This window comes from Jatropha curcas, unplaced genomic scaffold (assembly GCF_041381405.1).
Source record: "Jatropha curcas cultivar XTBG-Jc1 unplaced genomic scaffold, XTBG_Jcur_1.0 HiC_scaffold_673_pilon, whole genome shotgun sequence".
Taxonomy (NCBI): domain Eukaryota; kingdom Viridiplantae; phylum Streptophyta; class Magnoliopsida; order Malpighiales; family Euphorbiaceae; genus Jatropha; species Jatropha curcas.
In genome coordinates this window covers 1-15,001 of record NW_028322515.1, presented here as the reverse complement: position 1 = coordinate 15,001, position 15,001 = coordinate 1, and the positions used below count along the sequence as shown (strand labels likewise).

The 15,001-nt window shown below is 31.4% G+C and overlaps 1 protein-coding gene across 1 annotated transcript; it reads right to left on the bottom strand.

The window, feature by feature from the left end:
- Window positions 1-2,306: 2,306 nt before the first annotated feature.
- LOC105636584 (ribonucleoside-diphosphate reductase large subunit) lies at window positions 2,307-8,040 on the bottom strand. Its single transcript, XM_012219895.4, has 17 exons — window positions 7,387-8,040; window positions 6,831-6,892; window positions 6,642-6,729; window positions 5,828-6,091; window positions 5,490-5,730; window positions 5,333-5,409; window positions 5,044-5,214; window positions 4,872-4,964; window positions 4,611-4,760; window positions 4,432-4,518; window positions 4,159-4,323; window positions 3,953-4,072; window positions 3,541-3,743; window positions 3,307-3,456; window positions 3,073-3,220; window positions 2,707-2,790; window positions 2,307-2,621 (listed from the first exon to the last, which is right to left on the bottom strand). The coding sequence occupies exons 1-17, from the start codon at window positions 7,612-7,614 to the stop codon at window positions 2,523-2,525; spliced, it is 2,430 nt and encodes an 809-aa protein (XP_012075285.1). The 5' UTR covers window positions 7,615-8,040; the 3' UTR covers window positions 2,307-2,522.
- Window positions 8,041-15,001: the final 6,961 nt, after the last annotated feature.

Below are 15,001 nucleotides of genomic sequence, written 5' to 3'. Positions count from 1 at the left end.
AAGGGATATTAAGATTTGAAAGTCTTAATATTATATATATATATATATATATATACATTTATAATTATTATTTTTTATTAATCAACCATAATATTCATGTTAATTTCAAAATAGAATTGTTTTTTAACATTATAAAAATTTAGACAACATAAAAGAAAAATTACAACTAATATTTAATATTATACAAAAAAAATAATATATAAATATAAAGAGTTAAAAAAGAAAATGACAATATATAAAGAAAATCACAACACCAGCAAATACCAACCCATTGAAATTTCATAAAGAAGTTGAATGAGTTAACCAAATCTGAAAAAAATTATTTTAAAAAAAAATTATCAGTAATATTTTTTTATTTTATTATAATTTTTTAAAATAAATTTTAATACTTTTTGTTAAATTGGTTTAGCTTTTCTAATAGTACCATTTATTATTTATTTATTTATGATTATTATTAATTCAAACTATATGAAAAAATTATCTAATTTCAATTTCAAACTAAAACAGAACTAAAACATATTATTTCAGAATCATTTTAAAAATTGTCCTAAAGCGATTTATTTTCGGTTCTACTTTTTTATAAAGCGATTTTGTAACGGTGATCATATGGTTATAATACTCTTTATACAACTTCTTGACTTGAAAGAATGACAAAAGATTGTGATATAGAAAAATTTTTTTTATTATAATTGATTTTACATAAACAATTAGAAAAGGTATATAATAAAATTTTTTAATTTTATGCACTAAAAATTAGAGATATGAATGCTGAGATTATTTTTATTAATTTACATAAAAATAAATTATATGTGCAGTAAGTAATTGTTTTTAGATTTAGTATCAATTAATACTTTCAAATGGATATTAATCATAATGCAATGAAGTGAAGATAAAATTATTCAAATTTTAAATATTAAGATAAATATGACACTATCAAACATAATAATTAATTAAAATAATATTTTAAAACAATCAAAGCATTAAATACCACTTCAAACGCCGATATTTCTAACATTTGATGCAAAGTACCAAACATGGGTCCCACGTTCTTTAAAAGGGCACTTTCTCCGTAGATATTTCTAGATTGAAACTCGCATTAGAAATTTCAATTAGGGCCCTGGATTTGGACACGCGTACTGTTTTCGTACTTTCCACTGCACAATGTTTTGTCCGAGTCACAAACAAGCCTTTTTAGGACGGTTCCGACACAACAGAAAGCCATAGATTTGGTAAAACCCACAGACCAAATCTAGCTATTTTATTCTCTTCTCTTCATCAAACCTTAATTGTATCAATCAATCAATTTCAGTCCCACATTTAACATTTTTCTTCTACAAACATTGAATTTTTCATGCAAGCTTTTCAGTTATGCAATTTCGTATTACATAAAGGACAAGAATTTAATTTTTGACGCCTTGTAGTATTTGAAAATTTTAAATATTAATTGAGACGTAATATGGAAAATTCTCATTCATTAATAAATTTCACAATTACAATCTTACAATTGAAATCATGTGGATGGGATCTAATTGTTTCCAGTCATGTAAGGCCACATAGCAACTTTACACCCAAATTGTCAAAATTTAACTCAAACTAAGCTTTAGATTTCAAGTCAACTTCTCTGACACCGGCAAAACTTGCCAACCACCAATTTTAGAAGGTGAAACATAACTGTATTTCTAAATTATATTCTAATTAACACTTTAATCTTTATTTTTGAAAATTATTATCATTTATTAATTAAATGATGGTCTAATTGATCTGATCTTCTCACTTATATGAAAAATGAAAGATCTTGAATTCAACTCCTCAAAACCTTCTTGACCACATTAGTCGACTATATTAATTTTCACTAATTTAATGAATCAAGTAAATAGAAATAACCTGTGATGATATTTCAACTTTAACTTAACAAAAGAACCCGACCAATTCAAAATATGAATATATTTCATTCAAAGAATGAAGATGACTAATTAAAATATAATTTAAAAATTCAAGCGTATTCTACTCTTAGACAAGCAGTTGGTTTGTCAAAACTTCAGAATTGAGTTGAGTTATTACCTGTGAAAATTAATATTGTCAACCATCAATGATAAATACTATAATTGCACAGCATTGACCGCCAGATTAACATTTGTCAAATACCAAACCTAATTTAATGGAGAGAGTCTGCCAACGAAGCTTAGCCCAAATAGTTAACCGCAAAGGCTATTGTCTTCTCTCTAAACAAACTAGAATACATTTGGAAATGTTTACCTGAGCTATTAAAGCTGCAGAATAACCAATTGGGACATCTAAAAACAATGTACAAAACAATAGCTTCCATAACTGTAATTGAAATTCCAGTCCCAACTTTTATACGTGTAAGTACAATGTCTAGCTAAATATTTAACAACCAATACACGATTAGCCTATACAAAGACTTAAAGTTATATAAATTTAAGTCGTATATTTGATTATATGTTTAAATTTCTAATGCTTCCAAATATAACAGAACCTTGAACAAAAGAACTTCATGCTCTCTAACTGCCACAAGCCATGCACTCTTCACGGTTAGTAAGAGAGCAAACCATCTGAGCCATTTTGGTACCATCATCTTCAGCAGCCAAACTTTTCTTTTCCTGCATTACCAGTAAAAAGAATTATTTAGAATAAAATGTGAAAGCATAAATGGTTAAAACTCTTATGGCAGTGACTGATAATTACTTGAAGAAGAGAAGTATCAACAGTGAACTTGATGGCATCAGCTGCAGCACGTGATCGAAGATAATACATCCCTGTTTTTAAACCCTTTATACAAAAAAGGAACAATTACAAAATTAAAAAATGATAGCATTAGTCCCAGAGTAAAGGGCCAAATCAAGATCTCCCAACGCTAGCATGCCATAAAATTACAACTAGCAGAAAAGCAGTAGGAGGAAGTTAACATTCACTATCTCAGATGAGAGACATCAGACATCAGACCATCCTAACTGGAAGCTAATTATATGAGTCACAAGCATTAACTTATATAAATACCGGAATTGTAGACTACATGCACTGTATGGTGGCAGGAATTATTTCAGCATTTACCTTGGACCAAGCATAGAAGTGCAGGGAAGTTAACTTTCCAAAATTGGGTTGATCCATGTGTATGTTAAGGCTTTGACTCTGATCTATATAGCATCCACGGTCAACTGCCATATCTACCAATGTCTTTTGCTTGATCTCCCAAACAGTCCTAGTTACCACAAAATAGTATTAGCATGGACTGAGAGAAGAGCGTAGAAGATGATAACATACATGAAGAAAATTGCATATACATACTTGTATATAAGCTTCAGATCATCGGGAATTTCTGGAATTTTTTGGACAGAGCCATCCTCATAAATTATTTTGTTTTTGAGAGCAGGGGACCAAAGGCCCATCTCAGTTAGGTCATGCAGAAGATGTTTGTTGACCACAACAAATTCACCACTGCAAAAGGATAATAGAATTAGAAGGTAGCACAAGACAACTGGTCATAACAAAAGCTGAACAGAATTTAATGGTAGAACGAACCTTAAAACTCTGCGACTATAGATGTTGGAAGTATATGGCTCAAAGCACTCATTGTTTCCAAGAATCTGACTGGTCGAAGCAGTTGGCATTGGTGCTACAAGTAGTGAATTTCTGACTCCATTGTTAGATATCATTTCTCTCAAGACATCCCAGTCCCACCTACTTGAAGTAGTTACATTCCACATGTCAGGCTGCAGAACTCCCTGAACAATTCAATATACAATTTAGATTTGGTGAGCTAAGTGGAAATCTTAGAAAAATCAAACTTTAAAACATAATTTATAATACATAATAGAGATGTTGAAATCAATGAAAGGGTTATGGCATCAATTATACAACAAAAATGGAAAATAAAAACCAAGCAAATATTAATACTTCCACATGCTTATCAGTCTGAAGAAACTAGGTATACCTTGCTAACAGGACTTCCAATGTATGTTTCATATGGGCCATCTCTGGCAGCTATCTCAGATGAGGCTTTAAGAGCATGGTAATAAATGGTTTCAAATATGTCCTTATTCAGCTGTTGAGCCTGAAATCAATTATCACAAAACTATCAAATCAGATCACTTATCCTAGCTACAGTTCAGTCAAGATATCAGTTTGTGTATATTTTACCTCTAGCGAATCAAATGCCATCCCAAGTAAGATGAAAGTGTCTGCAAGTCCCTGAACTCCAATGCCAATTGGCCTGTGTCGAAAATTTGACCTCTTTGCATTTTCCACAGGGTAGTAATTAACATCAATTATCTTGTTAAGATTGGTTGTAACTACTTCTGTAACCTGTCCCAAAAAAGCAAAGGATATGAAGTCACAGGCAAGTTTACTAAAGAAAATATTCAGTTCCACAAGTTCTACCATAACATCCTAAATGACAACTGGAATACAAACCTCTGCAAGTTTGTCAAAGTCAAAGTATCTACTCTTGGAACCTCTACTTCCAACAATCTTAGATGGATGAGACTCCACTGGAATCTCCTAAAAACAAACAAACAAAGAAAGCAGAGTTAAACAACATGCATACAAGGACACGAGAGAATTTACCTAACCAGGTTCAAGCTATTGCTCACCCTTTCTCTCACGAATCGTGGCAGAGCTATAGAAGCCAGATTGCAGACAGCAGTTTCTGTTGGACTTGTATATTCAATTATCTCTGTACACAAATTTGAAGATTTTATAGTACCCAGATTCTGCTGGTTACTTTTTCTGTTGGAGGTATCCTGGGAGAAATGAAAAAAACAAAAGCAACACAAAAGCCTAAATCAAACCAAGGGAATAATATTAATAAATGATAAAACTATGTAAAAAATATCATGTTAGAAATAAATCACCTTAAAAACCATATAAGGTGTGCCAGTTTCTATCTGAGATTTCAAAATTTCAAACCAGAGGTTCTGTGCTTGGACAACCTTCTTTGCCTTGCCCTAAGTGTAAAACATGAGTGTTAGTAACTACATACCCATAAGAAACGAATGCAATAAGTTCACATACAGTGAAATTCACCTCTCTCTCATATTTGGTGTACAGTTTTTCAAATTCTTCACCCCAACAATCTGCCAAACCAGGAGACTCATTAGGGCAAAATAATGACCATTGCCCATTACTTTGGACTCTTTCCATAAATAGATCAGGCACCCAAAGTGCATAGAATAAATCCCTAGCTCGGTGCTCCTCCTGCATAGAAGTAAAGTTTACATGTTTCAAGTTATGTAAGTAATCTGGAAGTCCTAAGGAGAACATATTATTGAATTTGGAGAAATAAGGTGTTAATGAAGAATTTGCTAATTTTCACCTTTCCATGGTTCTTCCTAAGATCCAGAAACTCAAATATATCAGCATGCCATGGCTCCAAGTACACAGCAAAAGCACCTACATCATGTCAGGCAATGGTTTTACCATCAAGTTTTCATATTTAAACTGTCAATATGAGATATCCACAATGAACGTACCTTTCCTTTTGCCTCCTCCTTGATCAACATAACGGGCAGTATCATTAAACACCCGCAACATTGGAACAATACCATTAGATGTTCCATTTGTTCCACGAATATAGCTGCCTGTGGCACGAATGTTGTGAACAGAGACACCAATTCCTCCAGCTGATTTGCTAATGACAGCACACTCCTTTAAAGTATCATATATGCCTTCAATACTATCATCTTTCATGCACACCAAAAAGCAGCTGCTCAACTGGCAGAATGGGCCATCAAAAAAATGTATTAGTTGTTGACATACATTAAGAAACAAACAGTACTCCAAAGTACAAGCTACTTGATATAAAACATACCTGAGGCCTTGGCGTTCCAGCATTGAAAAGGGTGGGAGAAGCATGAGTGAACCATCTCTGAGACATCAAATGATATGTTTTGATAGCTGAATCAATATCATCCTTGTGAATTCCAACAGCAACCCTCATCAGCATGTGCTGAGGCCTCTCTACAACTTTTCCTTGAACTTTTAAGAGGTAGGACCTTTCCAGAGTCTTGAACCCAAAGTAATCATAGTCAAAGTCTCGATCATAAATGATCTCACTGTCCAGGCGAGCAGCATTCTGATACAAATCAAGAATTGTTAAATAATTCAAGTAAAACCCAAGATTGAACATCATAGAACAGCAGATATATCTGTCTGCAGTAAAGTGGACCCTTAATTTTTCAATTGTTACTTTCTTAACATCCATAAGAACTCCTTGTAACTAAAAATGACATTTCAACTACTTTTTTCCAGTAATGATGAATATTATTATGAATTATTTTTAGTCAATCGGCTTAGAAGGATTACTCAACTATATAATTACAAATGTCTCACATGATCATTTGTCAGGGAGAAAAAAAAAAAGCTAATAGAAATAGCATTGAATTAGAAATCAAATATTTTCTTTATCACAAAAAAAGCAACAGAGATCATTAGTTGAGAAAGTAGCAAAAACATATTGCAATTTCCAAGAACTGAAATAGTACTTTTTGGTCTTCAGTTAAGGCCTTTATCCAACTGAATGAGACCTTAAGTACAAAAATGCCAGAATCCCCTCTTAACACAGTCCTAACTCCCATAATGGAAGCAAGAAAAATTCATAATGCAACTTAATATGTAATACATACCGTCATGATTATCTCATAAACATCATCAGCAATCAGAGGAGCCTTTAACCCAGATCTCTCATTAAAATGGTTATACATGATTTTAATCCTGCAACAACCAACAACAAATATCACATGAAACAATTTCTTAGAAATATCGCATAGGTTAACTGAATTGAAGATTGGTCATCAAACTTTCATATAACTTACGTCTCTGAAAATGATTTCTTAGTGTTCTTATGCAGATTTGAAACAACAATCCTTGCAGCCAACTGTATGAATAAGAAAGAAAAATGATAAATAAACCAAAAATATAGATGCCTTGACGGGAAATTCTGACATAAACATTAATTTTGAATCAAAATTTCACGAGTGCCTAAACTTTGTCGCAGTAATCAAAAGATCAACTTTATGATACTAACACGACTATTCTCTGAAGTAAAAAGAGTCTCAACGCACCAATCTACCAACACAGTAACCACAACAAATAAACAGAAGGTAAACCAAAAATGCAAATTCAGTGCCAACAATCTTCAAAACAAAATAAAACACGGTACTTAAACAAAATTCCTGCGAATATGCAAAATTGACATAAAACCTCAAGAATCCCACCTACAATCCTCATCACATCTCAAACAAAAGATACAACAAATCAACCCATCCGCCATACTAACCATGAGATAATAGAAGTCATATAACACAAAAATAAAATTAAAACAACCCAAAAGAATTATATATAAAAAAATAAAAAAATAAAAAAACTCACCGAGGCATAATCAGGATGATTAGCGGTCATGGCAGCAGCAGTCTCAGCAGCCAATTCATCAAGCTGGCTAGTAGTAACACCCTTGTAGACACCAGCGCATACCTTCTGGGCCACCAGCACAGGGTCACAATGCTCCATACTCAACCCATAGCTCAGCTTCTTCAATCTAGCAGTAATCTTGTCAAAGTGAACGGCCTCTTGTCTCCCATCTCTCTTCACCACATACATTTTCTCTAATTCCTTTTTTTTTTCTTTTTCAGGAGTTTTATCAAACAGGTCTTGGTCACATACAAAAAAAGCAAACTGAGCTTGTTATATAGAGGCAGAGAGTTGGGTTTTGAAATTTGGGGAATGTTTTAGGGTTTTATTTGGTTTCCCTCTAAGGCGGATTTTTGGGATTTGGAAATTTCGCGCCAAAATTGAGGAGGAGCGTTATATGCTTTCAAAGGGGGGCGGGTGTTGTGTGGAATGTGGGTGATGGTTGGTAGGGCAAGGCTGGCGAGAGTGAGAGAGAGTGGAGCTGTTATGGCAAATGGCATTGATAAGTGGGGCCTGCTAATTTTGAAAAGAGAATTTTGATTAGTTTTGGGGACTGGATTCTGGGGGGAGACAAATTGGAGAGTGAATGCTGTGTTTTTTTGGCGCGCTCTTTTTGGCGCGTTTTGTTTTGTAGTGGGTTTGTAGGCCATCGACTCTAACCCAACCCACCATTCATATTACTATTTATATTAAACCATACTCGTGGCATTTTAAATTTCATACTCTCTTAAAAAAAATTAAATTTATTTAAATTATAATAAATTATTAATTATATTACTCTTAATTTAACATTAATTCTTTAAGAAATTCATTAAATCAAAATAATAATTATTGATCATATATTAAAAGTAAATATGAAAAAAAAAAATATTTATTACTCCTTCAAACTATAAATGTGACGAGTATTTTAAAACAAATTATTTTTTTAAATATGATAAGTATTATGAAACTGAGGTAGTATTTGACTTAATATGTAAATTCACATTGTATATTTTATAAAAAATCTTGTAGCATCCTCAATTTTTATTTTGACTCATTACACACTTTAATTTTAAAATTGTACATGCTAAACATTTTATTTGATTCATTAAATACCTCAATTTATAAAATTATATCTATTAAATACTTATTGAGATATTAAAAAATGTAAAATTTATTGTTTCAAAAGTTGTATTAACCACATATTAAATTAATATTTTATATATAAAAATAAAAAATCTTAAAATTTACTGATTTTAAGGTAAGTACGTGTGAAATTGTTATAAAAAGTGAAATTCACGAGTTCACAATATCAATTTTATAGTTGTCATAATTTTTTTTTTTTTTCAAAATTCAAAAGTTAAATAATGTATTTGGGCTAATACTATACATTATGTATATATTAAAATAAAAACCAAATTCATTGTTCATTGAACAGTGAATTCACGCTTAACCAGTTTTTTATTTATTATTCCTATTTTAACCCTTTCAATTTTCCCTCCAACTGACCACTAAATGCCATTATTTCGTATTTTTTTTCTCTAATTCACTCTTCCTGTGCCTTCGAATTCATACAAAACCTTGTTCTTCCAATGGCACTTCTCATCCGATCCCACAGATCTTGGCCGTGAAAATTCTCTTTAACCCTAACCCAAACCTTAAAATTATTAAGGGTCTCTCTGTGTTCATATATGATGAGAGGATTGGATTTAGGGCTAGGGCTGTATCTGTTGATAGGATTGGTGTTAAAGGCTGTGAGATTAGGGTTTCGTAATTGAATCAGAGCATGAATTTGTACTGCCAATTATTGGTTCCAGTGAAGCAAGAAACAAAACAGAGCCAAGATGAAGAGGACTTTGAGAGAGGGGTTTCCCGAGCTTTTTCTCAAGGAGCTCAGTTTTGATATCTACAGGTTTCAATTTCGTTTAATTTTATATTATTTGCATTTCTATATTATTATTGAGGTGTCTTCAGAATTTTGTGTGATGGTTATTACTTCTCAAATTAAGTTTGATCTTTCTATATCTGTCAGTGTTAGTTGGGAGCTAGATAGGTGGATGGGCACTATAATGAACATATCTATGAAACATTTGTTAAGGACCAAATTGAAGAAGTCAAAATTTGTTACTTTGAGTTTTAGTTTATGCCATGAAGTACATTAATTTTAGCTGAGATGCTTCTTTTTCATGTTCAGGATCAGGACGAGTGAAACATTAAAACTGAGAATGTAATAAATTTTGTTATCCCTAATTTCTATATGGTTTGATGGACAAGTAATTCACTGAGTTTTGATGGTATCTTGTTACCCTGAACCTGAACTCTATCTACAACAGATTAGTTGCACACTCCTTTACCCTCCTAAATGTTATAGTTATAGCCTTTAGATTATACTTGCGCTTTCTGCCTTCCTCTTAATAGCAGATACATTAGAAGTACATTGATAATGTAAAAGTAAAATAATTATCTTCACTATGTTATTACTGATTGATCTAATATAGACCAAAGTAAAATAAAATATCCATATACAGAGATTTAATTCTCTGGAATGAGAGAACTCTGTGAAGAAGACATCTTCCTTGCCCCCAGTCAGCTATGCGTGTGGAAGAGAGCCAAATGCCAATCTCAAGATCTTCTACCAATTTAATGTGTAAATGGAATATTGCATCTATTCTAGATCATAAATGTAATCTTTTATGCTGATATGAAATAAATTCAATTAAGTTAAAAAAAAAATGTTTGTGGGTTTCTTTACACGGCACACTTAAGTTTCTATTTATTTGAGCAGGTCAAGTAAATGAAGAACTGGAGCACCGGATTGGGATGATTGGAACGTCATTGAACAAGTTTGGAATAATCTTAGATTCTATTCAGCTTTGTCTCGCGAATCTTGATTGCAATTGCAATTTTCATAATCCTCAGGTCATTAAGGTGGTTGGTAATGCAAGAGTGCTCTTGGAAACAAATCACAATGAGAGAGGTAGAGGAGAGACTTGAAGAAATTCAAAAAGCTGCTGAAAAATGTTAATGCTAAATCAAAGCTTCTGGCTGTTGGCATTTCAAAAACTTGCTGTGGCTTTGTAATTCAACTACAACCATAAAATACAGGGTCGCAGCAAAGCATGGCCTTATTATGGCTCCTAGAACCGGAACCGGTCCGAACCAGTACCTGAACTGGAGGTATACGGTTCGGTTTCGGTTCTAATATTTTGGGAACCGCAAACAGGCGGTTCCAAAACCGATCGGAACCAGATGGAACTGCCGGTTCTAGCCATTGCAAACTGTCAGCAGACCTTTTTTTTATTATTTTTTTGTGAAATCTCTTAATTACCCCTTCCAACAACTATAAACGGCTAAATAATGGCTAGTTTCAAGAGTATTGTGGAAAAATGATTTTTGAATTTATTATAAATACCTCCTTTCATTTCATTTACAATTTTCTCACACAAAAATCTCTACTTTCTCTACTATATTCTACTCTATATTATTTTTCTCTACTCTGCAATTTCTTTAATTTTCATTCACAATTTATTGTGAATTAATTTATTCAAATTTCAATCTCTAATTATTCTCTCTAATTTTTTTTATTCAATTTTCTAAATTATATATTATTTTCATATAATGGCAAGTGGAGGAAATTCAAATTCTGTTAAGGGCAAGGGAAAGATTGGAAACACAATATTCATTTATCCTTACAAACGACGTTTTCGATTTCACTCCCAACCAATTTATTTTGAGGGATATCCAAATGAAAATATGAAAATTTTAATTCAAGAATCTGAATTTAATAATGAGCAATTACAACAAGAGGAAGAGAAAGAGCAAAAACAAAGGTATGCAACTTTTTCGAAGAGCAATACAAAGTTTCGACATTCGCTATTCATTTCACGATAAAATTCAAAAGTGACAAAATGTTCGATGTAATTTGCAATTATTGTGGAAAATCTTATAAATTTAAACAATCGAGCTGCTATGGATCATTTTGGAAGCATTTGGAGACAAAACATCCACAAAAATAGGAGTTGATCGGTCTCAATACAATTTCCGGATACGGCATCTTCTAACATTTCTTTATTCAATATTTTGAAAAAAAAAAAACAAAAGAAGAATTAGCAGAAATGATTTTTATGGAACATTTATCTTTTAGTTTTGGTGAAAAAGTAGGTCTTAATCAATATTGTCAAAAAGCTTTAAGAGTGCTAAGAAATAACTGTAAAATGAACTATTATTTCTTTATATAAAAAAGGAAAAAAAGAGTTAGAGTTTTTATTTTCTGAAATCAAAATTCGTGTTTCAATTGTTGTGATATTTGAGTGATCATTGGCAAATGCATTTTTATATAGGCATTACATGTCATTGAATTGATAATATTGGAAAATTCAAAAAAAAATTATTGCATTTCGTGCTTTGATGATAAACATACTGCAAATAATATTTATAGAATAATTGTTTCAATTTTAGATGAATATAAGTTGACAAAAAAATTTTTTTCAATTTCATTTGATAATGCTTCTGCTAACATTAAATCAATTATTGAACTTAAAAATATTTGTGAACTAAATATTGGTGGAAAATTTTTTCATATAAGATGTGCTTGCCATGTTTTTAAATTTATGTGTACAAATGGTTTAAAAAATTCTTGAATCTTATATTTCTCCAATTAGAAAAGTTATTTCATATTTATGGGGACATTTCTAAGTAATGAAAAGTTAGGCTAAATTTTGTAAGGAAAATAATAAAAGACCAAAAAGTTTTCCAAGGGATGTCCTAACTCGTTGGAATTTACATATGAATTATTAACGAGTCTTTTTAGTATAAAGAATTATTGTGCATTTTGTTACTAATAATATTGAAGAAATTAATTTATATCTACAAAATTGGGATATTTATCCAAAAATTTTAGATATTTTAAAAATTTTTAATGATGCTACCTATAAATTTAGTGGGTTTATTATCCCACATCTCATTTATTTTTATCTATGTGTATTAATATTGTTAGTGCACTCCAAGAATTTGAAAATGATTTTATATTAAAAGAGTGTGTTTTTTTCAATGAAAAAAAAATGGTTATCTTATTTTAAAAATATACCACTCATTTATCTTGTTGCTATTGTATTTGATCTTAGATGTAAAATTGATATTTTATGTGAATATTTGACTATTTATTATGAATTATTAAATCTTGATATAGAAGATAGTGTTAATATAAATGTAGTATTGTATGAAGTTAGACAAAATATTATAGAATTATATGGTGAATTTGTTTAATTTTCTAGTTCATCTACTTCTAATTCTTCTCAATTCAATAATCAACAATTTCCAACTCAAAGGGTAAGTAGTGTTGGTGTTGTTGAACGCATTTTACTATAAAGACAACTTTTTCTGAATTTGATAATTATCTAACTACTTCTTTTTAGTCTGGTGATGATTATGCAGATAATAATTTTCCAAATTTAGATTGGTGAAATCGTCACGCCAATACATTTTCAATACTTTCTTTAATTGCAAAAAAAGTTTTAGCAGATTCGGTCTCCACTGTTGCGGTTGAACAAGCTTTTAGTTATGAGGAAACATATTTGATGAAACACGATCTCGTATGACACTCGATTCACTAGAAGCATAATCATGCGTAGATGATTAGAGGAAGGCCGAACTAAGAGCACGAGAAAATCTAAAAGAAAATGAAGATTTATATGATCTTTATGGTTGGTCCTCAACGGGAACATCAACCGCTGGTGGAAATAACGAATAACGTAAAAGGGGTGAAATTGGTACAAGGTAATTGAACCACGAATTTTCATTTCAGAAAATAAAAGCTCTAACTCTTTTTTTCCTTTTTTATATAAAGAAATAATAGTTCATTTTACAGTATTTCTTAGCACTCTTTTAGCAGAAGAATTTAAAGCTTTTTGACAATATTGATTAAGACCTACTTTTTCACCAAAACTAAAAGATAAATGTTCCATAGAAATCATTTCTGCTAATTCTTCTTTTTGTTTTTTTTTTTTCAAAATATTGAAATAAAGAAATGTTAGAAGATGCGTACCCGAAAATTTGTGTTTGAGACCGATCAACTCCTATTTTTGTTGGATGTTTTGTCTCCAAATGCTTCCAAAATGATCCATAGCCGCCCGATTGTTTAAATTTATAAGATTTTCCACAATAATTGCAAATTACATCAAACATTTTGTCACCTTTGAATTTTGTCATGAAATGAATGGCGAATATGTCGGAACTTTGTCTTGCTCTTCGAAGAAGTTGTGTACCTTGCTCTTTCTCTTCCTCTTGTTTTAATTGCTTATTATTAAATTCTGATTCTTGAGTTGGAATTTTCATATTTTCATTTGTATATCCCTCAAAATTAAATTGGTTGGGAGTGAAATCGAAGATGTCGTTTGTAGGGATAGATGAATATTGTGTTTCTCCAATCTTTACCTTACCCTTAGCAGAATTTGAGTTTCCTCCACTCGCCATTATATGAAAATAATATATAATTTAGAAAATTGAATAAAAAAAATTAGAGAGAATAATTAGAGATTGGAATTTGAACAAATTAATTCACAATAAATTGTGAATGAAAATTAAAGAGATTGCAGAGTAGAGAAAAATAATATAGAGTAGAATGTAGTAGAGAAAGTATAGATTTTTGTGTGAGAAAATTGTAAATGAAATGGAATGAGGTATTTATAATAAATCCAAAAAATCATTTTTCCACAAATACTCTTGAAACTAGCCGTTTATAGTTGTTGGAAGGGGTAATTAAGAGATTTCACAAAAATTTTTTTTTTTAAAAGTCTACTGACAGTTTGTAATGGCTAGAACCGGTGGTTCCGACCGGTTTTGGAACCGCCTGTTTACGGTTCCCAAAATATTAGAACCGAACCGTATACCTCTGGGTCGGACCGGTTCCGGTTCTAGGAACCATAATATGACCATGCTTACATATATCTAATAGTCAATAGCTAAGTATTGCATTGTAATTATAAATTAACTCAATTTTTTAAATCATTTAGTGAATTTTTTTTTAAATATTCAAAGTTGTAGTCTTTTAAGAAAAACATCATTCATTAATATGCTCGCTAAATACATAAAATTGTCATTGAGCTTTCTATTGAGCTAACAGCTAGCAACAGATTTTATCTCTTATTTTTGTAACTGTTTATATTTCGAAATTGTGTTTATCTTGTACAGCTGTAGTTGTTATGTTGTTATAGGGAACTGTTGTATTTATAGGTTTGAGAAATAATAGTAAATTAATTCCACTCAAATCGTTTTATGGTATCAGAGCCAAAACCTATTAGTTTTTGCATTTTCTTCTTCGGTCATTACTCTCAGTTTATTCGTTTGCCTAAAACCTATTGTTCTTTAAATGGCTTCTGCGTCAAATACCTCCAACCTTACACATATGTCTGGTAAGGTTTTGATTTCAATTAATGGCTCTCAGTTTCCTCTGAAACTGACTCAACAGAATTATTCGACATGGAGAGCTCAGATTGCTCCTGTCCTATGTGGGCATAATCTCCTAGGGTATGTTGATGGATCCTATCCCCGTCCTCCACCAGTTTTGAGGAAGGATGATAAAGAAGTTTCAAACCCTGAC

Bases quoted from the DNA above. Each gene is read 5' to 3' on its own strand.
- LOC105636584 (XM_012219895.4), bottom strand. From the start codon at position 7,614: ATGTATGTGGTGAAGAGAGATGGGAGACAAGAGGCCGTTCACTTTGAC. The intron at 5,731-5,827 runs GTATGTTTTATA...CCATTCTGCCAG, and splicing joins CTGGAACGCCAAGGCCTCAG to TTGAGCAGCTGCTTTTTGGT. The intron at 4,324-4,431 runs GTTTGTATTCCA...TTTTTGGGACAG, and splicing joins ACTTTGACAAACTTGCAGAG to GTTACAGAAGTAGTTACAAC.